Source organism: Oratosquilla oratoria, chromosome 43 (assembly GCF_046742065.1).
Source record: "Oratosquilla oratoria isolate Oo_2021 chromosome 43, ASM4674206v1, whole genome shotgun sequence".
Lineage (NCBI taxonomy): Eukaryota > Metazoa > Arthropoda > Malacostraca > Stomatopoda > Squillidae > Oratosquilla > Oratosquilla oratoria.
In genome coordinates, this window is record NC_134819.1 from 54,867 (window position 1) to 73,298 (window position 18,432).

General features: G+C 38.7%; 4 protein-coding genes across 4 annotated transcripts; 1 reads left to right on the plus strand and 3 right to left on the minus strand.

Moving 5' to 3' along the window:
• Positions 1 to 8,754: 8,754 nt before the first annotated feature.
• Positions 8,755 to 10,298, plus strand: LOC143022101 (rhodopsin-like). Its single transcript, XM_076180100.1, has 2 exons — positions 8,755 to 9,217; positions 9,562 to 10,298. Exons 1-2 carry the CDS (start codon positions 8,789 to 8,791, stop codon positions 10,222 to 10,224), a joined length of 1,092 nt encoding a protein of 363 aa, XP_076036215.1. The 5' UTR covers positions 8,755 to 8,788; the 3' UTR covers positions 10,225 to 10,298.
• A 3,527-nt stretch (positions 10,299 to 13,825) lies between these two features.
• LOC143021842 (uncharacterized) lies at positions 13,826 to 14,461 on the minus strand. The gene has a single exon (XM_076179609.1). It carries the CDS (start codon positions 14,459 to 14,461, stop codon positions 13,826 to 13,828), a length of 636 nt encoding a protein of 211 aa, XP_076035724.1.
• Positions 14,462 to 14,672: 211 nt separating this feature from the next.
• Positions 14,673 to 15,617, minus strand: LOC143021844 (uncharacterized). The gene has a single exon (XM_076179610.1). The coding sequence runs from the start codon at positions 15,615 to 15,617 to the stop codon at positions 14,673 to 14,675; it is 945 nt and encodes a 314-aa protein (XP_076035725.1).
• A 1-nt stretch (position 15,618) lies between these two features.
• Positions 15,619 to 18,180, minus strand: LOC143021845 (uncharacterized). Its single transcript, XM_076179611.1, has one exon. It carries the CDS (start codon positions 18,178 to 18,180, stop codon positions 15,619 to 15,621), a length of 2,562 nt encoding a protein of 853 aa, XP_076035726.1.
• Between the last annotated feature and the right edge of the window lie 252 nt (positions 18,181 to 18,432).

The following is an 18,432-nucleotide window of genomic DNA, read 5'->3' on the forward strand; positions in this document are numbered from 1 at the left end:
TGGCATCGACTTATTACCGTTTGAGTCTTCTTAAATCTCCTCCTACCCAACGTAAGTCTAGCCAGCTCGGGTTATACTCCAGGAGCCAGGGGTCATTTGCATGCATAAGAGTGCCACTCAGTTTCTTTCTTGGTCTGCTTAGAGGGTCACCTCAGACATCTGAAAAGTCAAGGTGGACGCTCAGCTGACTGGCAGCAGAGTAGATATTTGAGGATTTATGATGGGCGTCGGCTTTCGGAATAATGACCAAAATCTGGGGTAGGGGAAAGTCAATTTGACCTGGAACGATCAGTTTTCAATGAAATTTAATGAATGACCACTCATTTGAATTCATTAAGTGTCAGCTTTATAATGATGGGTATATCATTGCGATTGGTCAAGACCAGAGGTCGCCAGAGGTCAAACTATGACATAAAACGTCACCTGCTTAAAATCTGGGCCTCCAAACACAAAATTATACCATAGTATAGGAAAAAATGATAGTTTATTCTTCATATTTCTCTTATTTCTACCTCAGATCATGGGTAAGTTTTTATATTATTAGTGAAGAAAATATGGTAATGATTAACCCTTTGTTGGCCAACTCAAAATTTACCAAAATTTGGAAAAATAAATATTTTGGCCAGAAAATGCCGCAAATGACAGATCAATTACAAACTTGCTTTATTCAACTTCTTTTTCCAGGTCATTAATCAAATAAGCACAAATACAAATTAAATCTCTTGTTACATCATTTGACGTAGATTCAGTGAATCTCACCTAGATTCTGTGAATCTCTCGATAGTACATACCTATGCTGGGGAGTGGTTTCCCGTCTTTTCACTTTTTTGGTGAATCTCACCAGTTCGCTTTCTGAAATGTGAAGACTGCATACAGGGCATTTTAATTATTTAAAGCCCTGTATAAGCTAGGAGACCATGCCTATACTCTTATTTTAGATTGATCCCCATGGTACGGCAGGGTCAGCAGAGCTAGATGCACAGTAAGGCCTAGGTAGTAATGTACACTATTCTACATCATATATAGTGAAGATCACATTAATTTGACCCTTTTATGAACAAGACACAAACTGTACTTTCTGCAATATCCTAATGGAGGTTACATCAACCACAGCATGTGTGGAAGTGTGAATTGAATTTCTAATCAAATGTTTTTTTCTTCAGATTACCAATGGCATCTTCACAGAGAGAACAATCAACAGTTGTGAGGCCAGGTCTACAATCTACAATCACCTTCAATCCTGAACTTTGCATCATATGCCAAGAGAATGATCCTGAACGGGAGCCAACTTCGTTAGAGAAAGGAAGGCAGAAGGTCGTTGATGCAGCATCACTACAAAAGGACATAGTGTTTGAAAGGTTGAGACAAGTTGAGAACTGCAACTTCGTGTATCATGTAACTGACAATTTCAAGTGTTATAAACAGTACACTCATAAAAAGACAATAGATGGCCTGAAAAGACAATCAGAGGAACATGAAACTGGTCAAAAAGACCAAGTAAGCCCAAAATGAACCTAAAAAAATGCGTAGATCTATGTCCCTCTCTCGTGACCAACCTTGCAGACCAGACAACGTTATTAAGTATTCTAAAAAGTGTGTGATATGTTCTGCAGCAAAACACAATGGAGAATACAATAAATTCAGAATATCAGAGGTGGCCAGAGCTGAATCATTCCTGAGGGCTACTTCGGTACTCCTGGACGACGTTTTAACTCGGACATGTGACCTGAACAATGCTGCTGATGTTTTTGCCGCAGAACTGTACTGCCATAATCAGTGTCTACGTAATTATTTTCGAAAGGCAGGACGGTTTTCAGTCAAGAGAACACAAGGGCGTTTTGTTGCAGTGGGTGCAGACATGTGTCTGGAGCAGACAATAAACAAATCTGCAAAAAGTGCCAGTGGTATTATTGGCAATACCAAGAGGAAAGCGTACGTGGCTCAATGGCAAATGATTCATCGTGAAATGCTAGCTGTGTTGCATAAACAGCGAGAGTTGAGTGGCATTGAATTAGCCAACACAGAGCTACTGGTGAATCATGAGTTCACCAAACCAGCTACTTTGACATTTGGGGTGTCATTCGTTACATCCAGCAGCATGAGAACCCTGTGTTGGTTCCATCCGATGTTGGTAGTGATGGTGGAAAACTCCACAATATCATCACCAAGGAAATTGTCTCTGATGATGTAAGCAAAAGTTTGCTTAATTTCACATCAAAGTCCACTGAGCTCTATGAAACATATCGGACAGAGACATTTGTAACGAAAAAGAGATCTGTCTTTGACACAATTCATAAGAACAATCTGAAAATATTCAAGGGTCCTGAACCTGGGAAGTCAGCTGTAGCAAGTGAACAAAAGGATAAAGGTCTAAAGCAGTTAGCTGAAGAACAGAAGCCATTTGACATAGCACGCATGCGAGGATATGACATAGAAGATTTGTTGAAGTATGACCTGGTTGATGTCTGCTATCTTTTTGATGGCAAAGGGCTTATGATCAAGTCACAAAAGAGTGACCTTTATGATGAACTGGAAAAAGTTCTCTCAGATGATGACTATGGTTCACCAAAAACATGGTCACCAGAACAGACTGCTACCATTGTAGCATTGGGTGCGCCGAATGCAGCTTGGGTCTATTAAGACGTGCAGTGATCTATGTACCAACTTTTTAAAAATTATCTTCAGCATGAGTATCAATTCAAAGCGAATTGATTTTGTCTTTGACATATACATTGACGGGTCAGTTAAAGACAGTGAACGTATCAGACGGTGCACCACAAACCCAATTGACATAAATGAACTTGGTAAAGAAACAAGGTTGCCGGTGTCAAAAGATGCATTTTGGGCATCATCGTTAAATAAAACAAAGTTGCAGAAGGCGCTTAGGTGTCGTATCTTAGAGGAATAGAAGGAAAATACTAAACTGGTTGTTGGTGCAATGGGTGGAGAGAATATGGAACCTTGCAAAGTTGTATTGAATGGTAGTTTCCGCGTTTTGCCAAATCTTGATGTCTATATTGAAGAAGCTGATGTTCGTTTGATTCCGCACACGCTTGATGCTGTCAAATCTGGATCAAAGAGGGTTGTGCTCCTCTCGAATGATACTTATGTTGTAGTTCTGGGGCTGTATTACTGGAAATTGTTCAAAGAACATAGGCTGATTGAGTTCTGGATCCGTGTTGGTGTAGGGAATACAACAAGGTATCTTCCTCTCCACACAATGGCGGAGAGGTTGGAGGAGAATTTCTGTGATGTTATCATAGCCATGCACTTTTTAACTGGGTGTGATTCAACCAGTAAATTTGGCACAAAATCTGCTGGGGTGAAGGCAAATCCTGTACAATACTTGAGTGATTTTGACAAGGATTTGGAAGTAGATGTGGCACTCACTGAACAGTATCATGTGAAGGTAAACATTAAGTCAGAGAGTTATAAGTCAATGGATGAACTCCGATATCACTTGTACCATCACAGTAAGACAACCATTTTGGACTTTGCTCCTACCAGCCGAGCATTGCATGGTCATATCATGAGGGCATTGTATGGTTCTTATCTTCAAATGCATTGTCTTGATCATTCCCAGGTGTCTATAGACCCAACCAAATTTGGTTACCTCAGAGAAGGTAGCATGTTGGTGCCAGACAAGATGGTGGTTCTTCTGCCAGAGGATTTTCCGCACCCATGTAAATGCCAATCATGCGCCACGATGAGATGCCCCTGTAGAAAATTGGGGTTGCAATGTTGTGAATACCGTAACTGTGTCATAAACAATGACTGTAAGAACCCATTGCAGATATGTTAGAGGATCTGTATCTAGGTATCTGAACAAGACCTGTGGATGAAACGAAACAGTAAAAAAACATACATATATTAGTGTTTAAGTCAAAATTGGCATTTTAAAGTTCTCTAAAATAGGATACAAAGCATGGAAAACATGAAAGTTCATTTCAACACTTTAATTATTGTTTGATTTGTCAACTTTGTCACTTATTTGTTTCACTGGACTAACTTTGTCGTTTTCAGCGTTTTTGGCCAAAATATTTATTTTTCCAAATTTTGGTAAATTTTGAGTTAGCCACCAAGCGTTTAATTATTACCATATTTTCTCCACTGTTGATTTAAAAACTTATCCATGATCTGAGGTAGAAATAAGAGAAATATGAAGAATAAACTATCATTTTTTCCTATACTATGGTATCATTTTGTGTTTGGAGGCCCAGATTATAAGCAGGTGACGTTTTATGTCATAGTTTGACCTCTGGTGACCTCTGGTCTTGACCAATTGCAATGATCTACCCATCATTATAAAGCTGACACTTAATGAATTCAAATGAGTGGTCATTCATTAAATTTCATTGAAAACTGATTGTTCCAGGTCAAATTGACTTTCCCCTACCCCAGATTTTGGTCATTATTCCGAAAGCCGACGCCCATCATAAATCCTCAAATATCTACTCTGCTGCCAGTCAGCTGAGCGTCCACCTCGACTTTTCAGATGTCTGAGGTGACCCTCTAAGCAGACCAAGAAAGAAACTGAGTGGCACTCTTATGCATGCAAATGACCCCTGGCTCCTGGAGTATAACCCGAGCTGCCTTGACTTGCGTGGGGTAGGAGGAGATTTAAGAAGACTTAAACGGTAATAAGTCGAGGCCATTGTCAACCTTAAAGAGTGTGAGTAGAGTACCTTTACGCATTTACTTGTTTGTTTATATGTGAGTTTTAATCTAAAGTGCAAAATGTAGTGTTTTATATTAGAATGAATAATCATTGCCATATGCATAGCAACAAACATAAACAAGCTAGTCTAATGTTTTTAGTAAGAATTGATGTCCGTCCCCACTTACAAAAAGTGTAATTGCATCCTATTGTATAATTACTACCTTTACATGAAGGAAAAATTTATCTAAATCAAATCAGTCTGACTAACCTTTGAGCAATCGTTCTGCATAGCATCGCATAAAAATATTCTCTAAGCAAAAATACACTTTATTAGAAATTAGATAATATCATTTATATGCTGACTTCCTAAATTGTTACAATGAGTTACAATGAGCTACAACTTGGACAGGAGATATTTCGGTCTAAAACTAGGTCAAATAACACACACACACACACACACACACACACACACACACACACACACACACACACACACACACACACACACACACACACACACACACACACACACACACACACACACACACACACACACACACACACACACACACACACACTCACACACACACACACACACACACAGAGAGAGAGAGAGAGAGAGAGAGAGAGAGAGAGAGAGAGAGAGAGAGAGAGAGAGAGAGAGAGAGAGAGAGAGAGAGAAGGAGAGAGAGAGAGAGAGAGAAGGAGAAAGAGAGAGAGAGAAGGAGAAAGAGAGAGAGAGAAGGAGAAAGAGAGAGAGAGAGAAGGTGAGAGCGAGAGAGAGAGAGAGAGAGAGAGAGAGAGAGAGAGAGAGAGAGAGAGAGAGAGAGAGAGAGAGAGAGAGGGGGGGGGAAGGAGAGAGAGAAAGAAGTGGGCAGAATCTCGCTTTGCTGTTTGTTTTGGTTATCTTTAAAACACCGAACTGAATAACATCCAATCGCCTCTGTTGTCTTTAAGTATTTTGATATTTCTTATTTGTTTTATATATTAGGCATGTTTTCTGTGGATCACCGCTGTAGCCTTTCGAATCCATCAAAAAAATTTAACGAGATATGAGGAACAAACACAAACAACATATTCATAACATGTTCACGGCTGAAATCAAATCCCGCATTAAAGTAAAAGATATACATTTATATGTGAAGGATATTCATCTTTTACTCCTATCTTTATTGAACATTGTATTATGATACTCACACTGTCTAGGCAATTGTCCAGCTCAGCATCTGTTCGGGATAGAACCAGACACGGCGATAATTGAAAAAAAAAAAAAAAAAAAAAAAAAATTAAATAAATTGAACGACGGAGCCCTATTTCATTTTCGTCCTAAAATCACCAGTCACAGAAGCGTTAATTTTTTATGATTCCTTAAATATTCTGTCTCTTGCGACCATGAAACTTATTTATTAAAGGATCTTGGACACTTACCCTACTACTGTACCCGGAGAATTTGCAATTTGTGATATCACTGATACCCTCATCAAAATCATGCACACCATTATCGTTATGCTGCATCCGCTATTGTCATTATTATCTCCTAACTCGCCCTTCCGAATTTCCCTGGCATTCCGAGGCACCACGTTGCTGATATTTGCGACACATTGTTCTTTGGAATGAAACTCAAACTGAAACACGACTAAAGGTTGCCAAAAATGTACACAAGAAAGAAAAACCTTGCCAACCAAGTTTCTAAACCCTAACCATTTGAGTATGTACACATCCGACCTAGATATGGATCAAAAGGTCTCCTGTCGGCATGCTCCGCCTTTGTAATCCTTTGTAATCTATTTGATTTAGCACTGTGAATAAGCTGTAGTCAACGGCTGTATGTTCGTTATTTTCCAGTAAATGAGCAGAATGGAGGTGAGGGTTCTATTTCAAGCTAGATCTTATCTTGTAAGCCAGATATAATCCGGCCCGGTGACACCTTACAACATCACCGAGAGTACGAAGTCCAGGAACCTCTTTTTTAAAATGCTGTGATTTTATATGTTATATTTGGTTACACTCTTTGATAGCAATGAGAGTGAAGATCGATATGATTTCTTGTTTACATAGTTTGTATGAAAGTGGCAGTTGCCGACAAATCTATCGAATTAAACACCACAAGTGAGGACGAAGCCTTCATTTGAACGACGTTTTGCTTATTATAGCTTTTCCAAGTACACAGTCGTAATCTCAGTCATGTGTATTACGACTACGTACTTGAAAAATCCGTAACACGCAAAACGTCGAACTAATAAAAGCTCCGTCCTCACATGTTCTTTATTTCGATTGTTTAAATAGGTTCATCAAGCATTTTGAGATACCATGACCTCCCAAATTGTGATAAACAAAACAGCAATATACCTCGAATATATGACAGCTTTCCTTCTTGTTGAGATAACGGTGCGATCAATATATCGCCACATAATTCTCCTTAGTCCTTCTCCTTTTAATTAACGAAGATATCTTATAACTGCAAGGTGAGTATTTAAGGAGGCTCTCCACTTCTCGTAGCGTCTTCGGTCGACATCCTCCTCCTGACACACATCTCCCCCTTGGTGTCTTGAGGCAACGCTGACATCAAACGAAGCTCGACTTGTGTCACTCGGTAAGAAACTTTGCAACACTCGCGAAGTCGCGCTTGCTCTTTGAGCCACTCGCCCAGTTTGTTGCTGATACGGTAACATCCGAGTTTCATTTTCATTTGCGTCTGACATTTTTGTTTAGCTGAAGAATAGACCCATAACTGGAGACCTTGGGATCTCCTTCATTCACTGGTCAATTCACTAGATAAATGAAGTAATCTAATGTCAGGCAAAACAAAATGTGTGATTTAGGCAATCAAGTTGACTGTGTAAAGACGACTTAAAGCACCACAAACACTGAATTTATTGACGTGTTAAGAATTTCACAATAATTAGAATTATAGTTCTACCTGTTGTAGTAACAAGTCTATTGGTCTTGGGTCGTTTTCAAGAAATAGAAAGTGACTAATATGTCACTGACTTTGCCTCAATTCGGCGCTTTGGGCTGTCATCCTGTTCTGTATAGAGTTTTGTGTTTGATCACAACCACTACCTGTGACCTGCCTCATAAACAGAATACCTAGACACAAAAGTATAAGGTAAACCTGGGATCACAAGGGGAGGAATGTAGCCTGCGACTTTGAGAGCCACTGCTATTTCATATACTTTCTAGAAGTCCATTAACACAATACATACCACTTTTTCCCTTATCAAATAATTTTACAGATTTACTTTACTGTAAATACCCCTCTGGTATATTCCATTACAAATAAAATTTCACACTATCATATACTTTCTCCAGGTATATGAACACTAGATTTTTCTTCTCGAAATATTTTCATAAACTTGCTTCAAAGTGAAAGGATTGTTCACACACCCTTTGCCTCCCCCTATTTATCTCCCTGTCTTCTCTGTCACCTCCTTTATTTCTGTATCAGTATTCTTCGGTATATTATATGAAAGGCCTAACAAGATTTCCTCTGTAGTTATTGTATTCACTAACAAATGGAAGCAGGCAAGTGCTATAGCAAATAGCTGGTACAGAGTTATTAAAAAAACAAAGGCTGTGCAAATCACAAAGAAGCAGGCTTCAGGTAGTGACAGAAGATCTGATGGTGGAATATGAATTATTCGTAATTATGAGTACAAACGCACACCCAGGTCAACACATGCTCACCGGCCAAGCGAGATAGAGCATAGCTACTTGCTTAGGAGGTCGAGATGACGGCAGTTCGAACCCTGCCGCCAGGGCATGGTTAATCAAATTTCATGCTACAAAGCTCCCTGTAAGGAGGACCTTCCTAGGCTCTTATCAGGGGGAGTTCGCGACGTTAAACCAAATAAAAAACGTGCACATAATGCATATCGATTTTCAGAGCGAACAGTCACAAATAAAACGAAACATTTGAAGTTGAACTGAGCACGTACAGGTGCAGGCACTGATACATCCAATGGCTTGAATATTTCTATATACACATTCCTGTGCTGCAAATCTGTGCTTATGTATTTAAAAAATGCACATATATCTTATATGCCCCTAATGTATTCATCCTTTATAATTTCCTTTCTCTCTACCCAGAGTTTTTCGAATTTTTCGAGAACTAACGAATTAGACAATATGTCTTACACGAACCCCTATGGCAACCACACTGTGGTGGACATGGTTCATGAGGACATGCTCCACCTCATCGACCCCCACTGGTATGGATACCCTCCCATGAACGAGCTGTGGTACGGCCTCGTCGCCTTCTTCCTCTTCGTTTGTGGCGTCCTCGCAGTCAGCGGTAACTTCATCGTCATCTGGGTCTTCATGTGCAGCAAGTCTCTCAGGAGTCCGTCTAACTACTACGTAGTTAATCTGGCTATCTCCGACTTTATGCTTATGGCTTGCATGTGCCCACCGCTGCTGATCAACAGCTACCACAGGACCTGGGTCTTCGGGCCAACTGCTTGCTACATCTACGCTGCCATCGGCTCTCTGACCGGGTGTGCCTCCATCTTCACCATGTGTCTCATCTCCTACGACAGATATAACGTCATCGTAAAGGTTGGTGTCAATTATATATAAAACTAATTTCGTCCCTCAATATGGGTGCTCCTACAATAAATAGAATCAAGGGAATTTAGCCAGGGGGGAAATCTCTACAAGAGTATGGTAATGGGTTGAGTGTGACCTTAAAGAAATCTTTCGACACATTTGGGCACCTCCACAAATAATTGGAAAATTTTGTCTGGAATTAGTAGCATATCACGAGTACAAGATGTGTTTAAGTGCAGTAGTCTGTTGGATGCGTTCAATAGTAGCTTTCACATATTCGAACTCTGACATTATGCAATGCATCGCTCTAGTCGACCTCTTATATAAAATGTGTAACGTTCTTCTCCCATTAGGGTATCGGTGGAAAGCCCCTGACGACTGGAAAGGCGATGGGGATGATCTTCCTCGTTTGGCTCACCTCTGCCGCCTGGACAATCGCTCCCATCTTTGGCTGGAGCCGCTACGTTCCCGAGGGCAACATGACCGCCTGCGGAACCGACTACCTCCGTGGAGACATCCTCGACCTGACCTACCTGTGGTCCTACACGACCTGGTGTTACTTCCTGCCCTTCGTCTTCATCGTCTTCTGCTACTGGTACATCGTGGCTGCCGTCAGGAGCCATGAGCAGGCCATGAGGGAACAGGCTAAGAAGATGGGTGTCAAATCCCTCCGAGGTGACGCCGACGCCCAGAAGAAGTCTGCCGACTGCAGGCTGGCCAAGATCGCCCTCATCAACGTGTCCCTCTGGTTCATGGCCTGGACACCCTACACCATCATCAACATCGCTGGAATGGTCAACAAGCCCATGGTCACTCCCCTCTTCTCCATCTGGGGTTCCGTCTTCGCCAAGGCCAACACCGTCTACAACCCCATTGTGTACGCCATCAGTCATCCCAAGTACAAGACAGCTCTTTACCAGAAGCTTCCTTGGCTGCGGTGCACTGGTGAATCCGCCTCCGACGATGACAAGTCTGTTGCTTCCTCAACTACCACCTCTGGAGAAGAAAAAGCCTAAGAGAGGATGTGTGCTTCTTGAATGGATACCGACTTGAGAATACGAATTTTCTAATCAACGATATCGAACTGTGCATCATTCATCTTTACCCTAACCGTCTGCAGACGATCATTTCATTTTCCAATATACCTAGCCCGAGCAATTTACGTCTGTGTTATTTTTTCTTTCTTTCTCCTTTTTATGTAACATCTGTATCTATGAGTTATATCATAATTTTCTACTATTCATCCTTTTGGTAGGAAATAAGTTTTATCATACTCTTAAAAAATCATTTCCAATTTTCCCGGTGATGACGTCAATGCCCCACCTATTACTTCCCAGAATCCCGGAAAAAAGGTGACACAGGTGATGGGTTGCGTAATGTAGGACGGGCTCCCGAAAGCAGCACACTTGAGATAAGTCACGAAATTCCTTCCTAAGTTAAAAGGGTTCGACATTTCATTAGAAACACAAGCACTGGCTTCGCCACCCTGGTTAAGGCAGAGGTGCTTGTCCTGCGGTACACTCACCGGGGAAGCACCCTTGCAAACGAAGCGAGCACGCCGCAGGTCAAACATCTACACACATTATTCCTACACACGTAAAAGGAAATATATACATATACATAAGATCATTCTAAAGCCAGTGCGGATTAATGGCTAGTGCTCTTGCTTCGAGCATGGGAAGCCCTTTTTTGATCCCAGGGAGGAGGAAAAGGTCTTCTGGTTAGTGTTCTTGTCTCGGACAAGGAGGTCCTGGTCCGTACCCCAGGATTAGTATAGGGACGCTATAGACTAATGTCGCATAACAGTTTCAACACCTGATCAGCATGCACACGTTGACTACAATGTTTCTTAGTCACATCAATTCTAACACTGGCCTAACACTTTGCATACACTTGTAGAAATATATGCAACTTTTCTAAGTCAGAATAACTCCACTCGGGGATGGGCCGTTGGACCTACATTGGGCCTTCACAACAAACTGACTTATGCGAAGATGATTCCATGAGGCGAACTGTCTTTTGAACGCCGCAATTGAGGAACAGAAGAGGAGGTTCAAAGATTGCCTGTAGCCGTCTCTCAACGTATGACACATCGACCATTCTGGTCGCTGACTAATCGTGATGGAGGCGTATCATCCACCAGGCTATCTGCTCCTTTGATGACCCTCACAGAGCCTGACTGGAAGATAAGAGGAAAAGCGAAAAGGGAGCAGAGACACAGTGTCTCACCACATCGATCTGACTCGTCTGTGGCTGCTGTGTCTGGGTACCCCTGTCCCGCATCGATCTTGTCAGCAATTATAGAGCCTACAGCTTACATGATCAACCGCCATCATCGATCTTTGTTCATATGCTACTTTTGATACAGTTGTTCGGACTTCCCTTGCAAGCTTAGAGAAATCAAATAAGTCCACACACTTTATGTTATTGGTATAAAATTTGAACAGGACTGGCCCTAGAACGGAAATCTGAGAAAATGCTGAAAGTGTTCTATCTAAATCCACTCTATGATTGTTCAGACTGTTGCTAATTCAGCTTAACAGGTTACATATTACTCTATGCAAAACAAATTACATAGCTTCTCGTGTAGGACAGTATCAAAAGCTTTTTCAAATTCCAGATATAGTAAATATACAATAATAATGATAATAATAATGACAATAATAATAGTAATAATAATAACAATAATAATAATAATAATAATAATAATAATAATAATAATAATAATAATAATAATAATAATAATAATAATAATAATAATGATAACAATAATAATGATAATAATAATGATGATGATGATGATGATGATGATGATGATGTTAATGAATGGAATAAACTTCCTGCACAGGTAGTGCAATGTAGTTCAGTTTGAAGCTTTAAGAATCATTTAGATAAACACCTAAGCAAGATGCTGTAATGATTATAATTTATTTTATATTATTTGTTTTTGTTTTGTTATCGTTTGTCTGTTTCATTTTCATTTATTATTAGTTGTATGTCAATTTATTATTATTTACTATTTACCTGTTTGTTTATTATTTAACTATACCTATGCATTTATTTATGTATTTTATTTGTTATTTACATTATTATAGTGTTTTTTTTTATTTATTATTTTATTTATATTATGATTTTTTCGCATCCGACCTAGATATGGACCAAAAGGTCTCCTGTCGGCATGCTCCGCCTTTGTAATCCTTTGTAGATGTGAGTGCCGATTGCACTACAGTTGTAGTCGTCGGTCGTGAGGTACAGAGGTAAAGGAGGAAGTAATAATGTTACGCACCACGCTTGTCTTCTTTATTCTCTTAGTTCAGTCTTACAACAGACGGTGTGAAGGTATATATCTGGCTGTATATGTGATGTGGTATGGTGTGGTGTGGTGGTGGTGTGGTTTCATTGTTTTCTTTCTTCTTCCGCCCCTTCAATATTCATCACTCTATACCTCCGTGATCCGTTCCAATTATGCTTCCTATCACACACCCGAAGGTGTTGTCACTTTGACAACTAGACACAGAAAGAACAATACTTGTACGTTCCTCACGAAGAGGATGGGGCACTACTTTTTTAGCGGAGGAATACCAAATTGAAAGGATCCACATTAAATATATATAAGTCACGTTCTACTCAACATTCTCCCTTTCATATGACTTCTTTAATTCTATTTCATTTTATAACATAGTTAATTATTCACTACAATACATCAACTTCGACAAAGACAATTTACATATATTGTACATACATAGTAACCGCATGCGTAACAACACGTGATTATGATTGCCATTAGACTCTAGCCTCCTTTACATGTCATAGATATTTTCTCATATCCACCCAGACATAGTACTTTGTACTATACATACATCAAATATCGTAAACCATGATTTGTAATTAATTTTAGTACATACCATTGTCAGTACACTTGAATATTATACAATTGGTGCTTAACACAGATCTAGCACCAGCCATGATTAGTAATTAACCTCGATACATATTATACTTTATCTGTAGAACATCATACATCAAAATATTCTTATACATAGTGCAATCGGCACTCACACCCTCCCCTTTGTGATCATCCAAGATCACAACATCAATAACGGGAGGTCATTTTTACACTGAGTCACCTTCTAATAATAGTATTAATTTAGAAATAGGTCGCTTATAAAGTTTCTTACCACGTATTATTTCTACTTGTCTAATCAGTCCATCTGTGCTTTTTATCACTTTCACAACTCTTGCCAATAACCAATGACTGCGTGGTGTGTTATTTTCTACCATTAAGACAATATCTCCTTCTTTGAGATTTCTGTTAACTTTCAACCATTTCTGACGTTCTTGCAAACAAGACAAATACTCCTTTTGCCATCTCCGCCAAAACTCTTTGGCTAAATGCTGTATCTGTTTCCACTTCCTTCTGCTCTCACAGATCATTTCTCCACCATCGAGTGTCACTACATAATTATCCAAATTAAGTAAAGAATTAGGAGTGATGGGACACAAATCGTTCACATCATTTGATACCACAGTCAGAGGTCAACTGTTGATTATACTCTCAACTTCACAAAAAAATGTACTCAAACTATCATCAGACAAGGTTTGTGAACCTATCACAACTTCTCACACTCGTCTGACTAATCCTATCATTCTTTCAAAAACACCACCATAATGAGAACCTCCAGGAGGAGTGAATACCCAGTCCACACCTCTCTTTGTTAATTCATTACCAATATGACGCATGATAAGATTGTCCTTCAATACCTTATTTGCTCCAATGAAATTTGTGCCGTGGTCACTAATCAATTTACTAACTGTACCCTTTCTGGACATAAACCTGGTAAATGCATTTATCATGCTTTCTGCCGTCAAATCATGTAAAATCTCTAGATGTATGGCTCTAATGGATAGACAAGTAAATAATATTCCATATCTCTTGACTCGAGATCGTGCTCTCTTCACAAAAAATGGCCCAAAGCAATCTACTCCAGTTACAAAAAATGGTTTCTGATTTACATTTGCTCTATCTACTGGCAAGGCTGCCATCTCCTGAGTGATCGTTGAACTCTTGAAGCGTCTACAACTAACACATTTAGATAATACTTTTCTTACAGCTGAATTACCCTTAATAACCCAGTATTTCTGTCTCAATTGATTTAATACTGCTTGCCTTCCCATGTGTCCTACTTTCATATGATAATGTTGAATGATTAAACTGGTCACATGATGTTCATGGGGAAGAATAACTGGATGTTTCATATCCAAGGGCAATTCTAGGTTAATTAATCTGCCTCCTACCCTGAGGCAGATTACATAGTTACATAGGTTTAAGTTTCCTTATAGAACTGGAAAGATTAATAGGATCATTTTTGGATAAACAAACAATCTCCTTAGCAAAATAGCAGTTTTGTACAAATTTGATTACTCTTTCTTCAGCAACTTCCATTAATTGAACATTGAGTTCGATAATTTATACGCCTTTTCTTTGCAAATGTCTGACAAATGATATAAGATAACTACATGCTCTTAGCAACTTGAACCATGAAGAATAGTGACAAACTAGTCGTGACATTATAACATCAACTGCGTGACTTTGTATTGGTTTAACTTCAACTTTCATAACCCTCTTAATTTCAAGATTCGAAAAATCTTCCTTATTTATCTGCTGTTGAACTGGCCAGATCTCTTCATTTTGGGACAAGAAAGCAGGTCCTTCAGACCATCTACTGGTCTGTCTCATTCTAGTGACATCGTCAGCAGGATTATCCCTGCTGGAGACATACATCCAACATACATCCTCAGAGTTCTCTCGAATTTGAGACACTCGATTAGCTACAAAGGTCTTAAATCTTAAGTGATCATTATGCAAATATTTTAATACTGTAGTTGAATCTGTCCTAATATAAATTTGAGTTAACTTTAAAGGTAGTTCTCTCACTATCACACACTTCAATTTAATGGCTAGCGTGGCTGCCACCAATTCAAGTCTTGGAATTGTAATTGATTTTAAAGGTGCTACTTTAGCTTTTCCCAACATGAAGCTACACTGGATCGTACCATCAATATGTTTGTATCTTAAATATACCACTGAACCATATGCTATTTCACTAGAGTCACAAAATATGTGACACTCAATTGCCTCTACCTTTGACGTTATACCTTTCTTAGTACAACGATCAATACTATACAACTTGAGCTTATTTACTCTTGACATCCAAACATTTATTAATCCTTGATCTATTTCACTCAAAGCACAATCCCATCCAATGCCGTTTCTGAATAATTCTTGTAATAATACCCTTCCTTCAAGAACAACTGGTGCTACCATGCCCAGTGGGTCGTAAATTTTACCAATTACTGCTAGCAATTCTCTTTTTGTTCTAGGTATTTCATCAATGTTGATTGATATGCTCATCTCATCCTTGCCAAGAGACCACTTCTTCATCCTCAATGAACTTCTCAATATCATCACTACACTTATCTTTGAGTATATTCTTCAAAACTTCACGGGAATTACTATTGAACTTTGTCAAATTAAATCCACCTTTACTACAAAGATCTATCACATTATTACAATTGTCAATCAACTCATTAATGTCATCGGATGACACCAACATATCATCAACATAGAAGTTATTAAGAACTATTTCTTTTACTGATTTATGAAACTGACTCCCGTGATCTTGCACAACTCGTTTTAAAGCATAATTTGCAATACTAGGGGAGCAACTAGCACCAAATGGATGAGAAGTCATCCTCAGTTTAACTATATCACTTCCTATGTGTCCATCCTTCCACCATAAGAAACGCAAGTAATCTCTATCATCTTCAGGCACTTTAACTTGATAATACATAGTTTCTATATCCGCAGTACATGCATATAGTCCTAATCTAAATCTCAAAAGGACACCTAACAAAAGATTGTTGATGTCAGGTCCTTGTCTCAACAAATCATTTAACGATAAGTCATTTACACGTGCTGCACAATCAAATACTACACGTACTTTATCCCTTTTTGTAGGATGTTGCACTCCAAAATGTGGAACATACCAAGCTTGTTGATTACTCACTTCATACTTAGGTACTTCTTCAGCGTACCCTTTCTCTAGTAAATTAGTCATAAATTGCTTATACTGCCGATAATATTCATAATCCTTAAACTTACGCTTCAATTGTTGAAGTCTTTTGACTGCCATAGGTTCACTGTTAGGAACTATCCTAGGTTTCTCTGTCATTGGTAAAGGGATCTCATACTTTCCATTATTCATTTGCCTACACCCAGACTCGACAAATTGTAACCATCTTCTATCCTCTATACTAGGTTCTACTGAATTCAGTGATGAATCTACAAACTCTCTATTATAAGATTCAATCAGTTTCCTTTCTAAATAATTACCATCAACCTTTATCTTATTCACAGGAATTTCATGATTATTGTCTATTATTCTTCCACACAATATCCACCCTAAACGTGTTCTCACAGCATACGGATCTCCTGGTTTCTCTGCATGTACAACTTCCCAAGGTTCAGACGCCTCTGGGACATTAATACCTATCATGATTTCTATCTCTCCTTGGCTGTGATCAAATTCTAACTTCATCAAATGTTTCCACCTTTCTATATCATTCTTTCTGATATTATGACTGTGATTGAGAGGAAGTTTATTCACTGCAAATACAGGTGGTAATCTAATTTGGTTATTTCCTTCTATGTCGGCTACTGACATCCCTTCAACATTTAGACAAGACATTCCTCTTGTACCTACAATTGTACTTACTTGTAGTGTAGTTGACTGATAATTCATGTCTGTCATTCCAAGCTTCTGCAATAAATTCTTAGTGCAAAATGTGACTGAGCTACCATTGTCAAGGTAACATCTGGTAGTAACAACTTTACCATTTAACTCTACTTGAACTGGGATAGCAGTAGTGTCTCCTACTGAATCTTTCAATTGACTGGATAATACTTGAATTCTAGAATCATCAACCTCATTAGTGACCGCTGGATTTGCCGTTACTTCTTTACTTCCTTCAACCTTGAAATTCTTATTCATCCTATGCATAATTGTAAGATGTGAACCACCGCATTGTTCACAAGTTCGAATTACTCTACATTGAAACGCTTTATGTCCTTTCCTTAAACACTTAAAGCAAAGTTCTAAATTGTAAGCTCTATTCAACTTCTCTTCATAACTTAACCATCTTAATTCTGGACATACATCAATGACATGTTCTTCCTGACATAACCAACAAGAAACTCTTGCTTTCTGTGTCACATTGACATGGACTCTTCCATCATAAGGTTCTATACCTTTCTTATAATTCATCTTTCTATTTGAACTCCATGTGTTCGCTTCTACTATCTTATCTCTAAATCCTCCCTTACTACTTCTCCCAAATGTTGGGTTACTCAATATTCTTACTTCTTTCTCTAGAAATCTGACTAAGTCTTTAATGTCCACTAGCTTCCCACTCTCAGCTACCTCGTCGACTAGTCTCCTCCATCTATCCTGTAAGTGTCTAGGTAATTTCTCAACCAACTGACGCAACGTCCTAAGATTTTGTAATTCTGAAATTCCATAATTAATGCCCGATATAGCACTTATACATGAATTCAATTCAACGATGAAGTCGTCTAATGCCTCAACATTCTCTTCTTTAATTTCAGGCCAAGCTAGAACCTTATCTATGTGCATTAAAGCTATCCTTTCTTTATTACCGTATCTTTTGTTTAATTCACTTCTAGCTCTTTGATAACCCTCGTTTGTATCTAAATTCAAACACATTCTAACTATGTTGTGTGGTTTACCTTCAGTATATTGTTTTAGATATTGTAACCTTTCACTATCTGACACATGCTTGCTATCAATCAACATATCGAAATCTCTAATAAATTCAAAATATTTATCTAACTGACCATTGAATTTATGAATCACATGGACAGGCATCATGTTCTTTGTCATTAAAGTCGCAACCATGTCTCTATTTGTCTGTTGACTATCACTATTATTCTGATGTGTACTTCTGCAGTCACGAGGATCATTCTCTACAGTAGATATATATATGTATATATATATATATATACATATATATATATACATGTATATATTATATATATATACATATCACAACTAACACCACAGTCGGACGAAAGAAAGAGTTGCGTAAGCGGAACTATATATTTCGATTGCTACCTGCAATCCTCTTCAGTAGTACAAAGTGGCAGGGAG

Coding starts and splice junctions, on each gene's coding strand:
- LOC143021842 (XM_076179609.1), bottom strand. CDS start 14,461: ATGAAACATCCAGTTATTCTTCCCCATGAACATCATGTGACCAGTTTA.
- LOC143022101 (XM_076180100.1), top strand. CDS start 8,789: ATGTCTTACACGAACCCCTATGGCAACCACACTGTGGTGGACATGGTT. Junction 9,218..9,561: donor GATATAACGTCATCGTAAAG/GTTGGTGTCAAT, acceptor TTCTCCCATTAG/GGTATCGGTGGAAAGCCCCT.
- LOC143021845 (XM_076179611.1), bottom strand. CDS start 18,180: ATGGTTGCGACTTTAATGACAAAGAACATGATGCCTGTCCATGTGATT.
- LOC143021844 (XM_076179610.1), bottom strand. CDS start 15,617: ATGAGCATATCAATCAACATTGATGAAATACCTAGAACAAAAAGAGAA.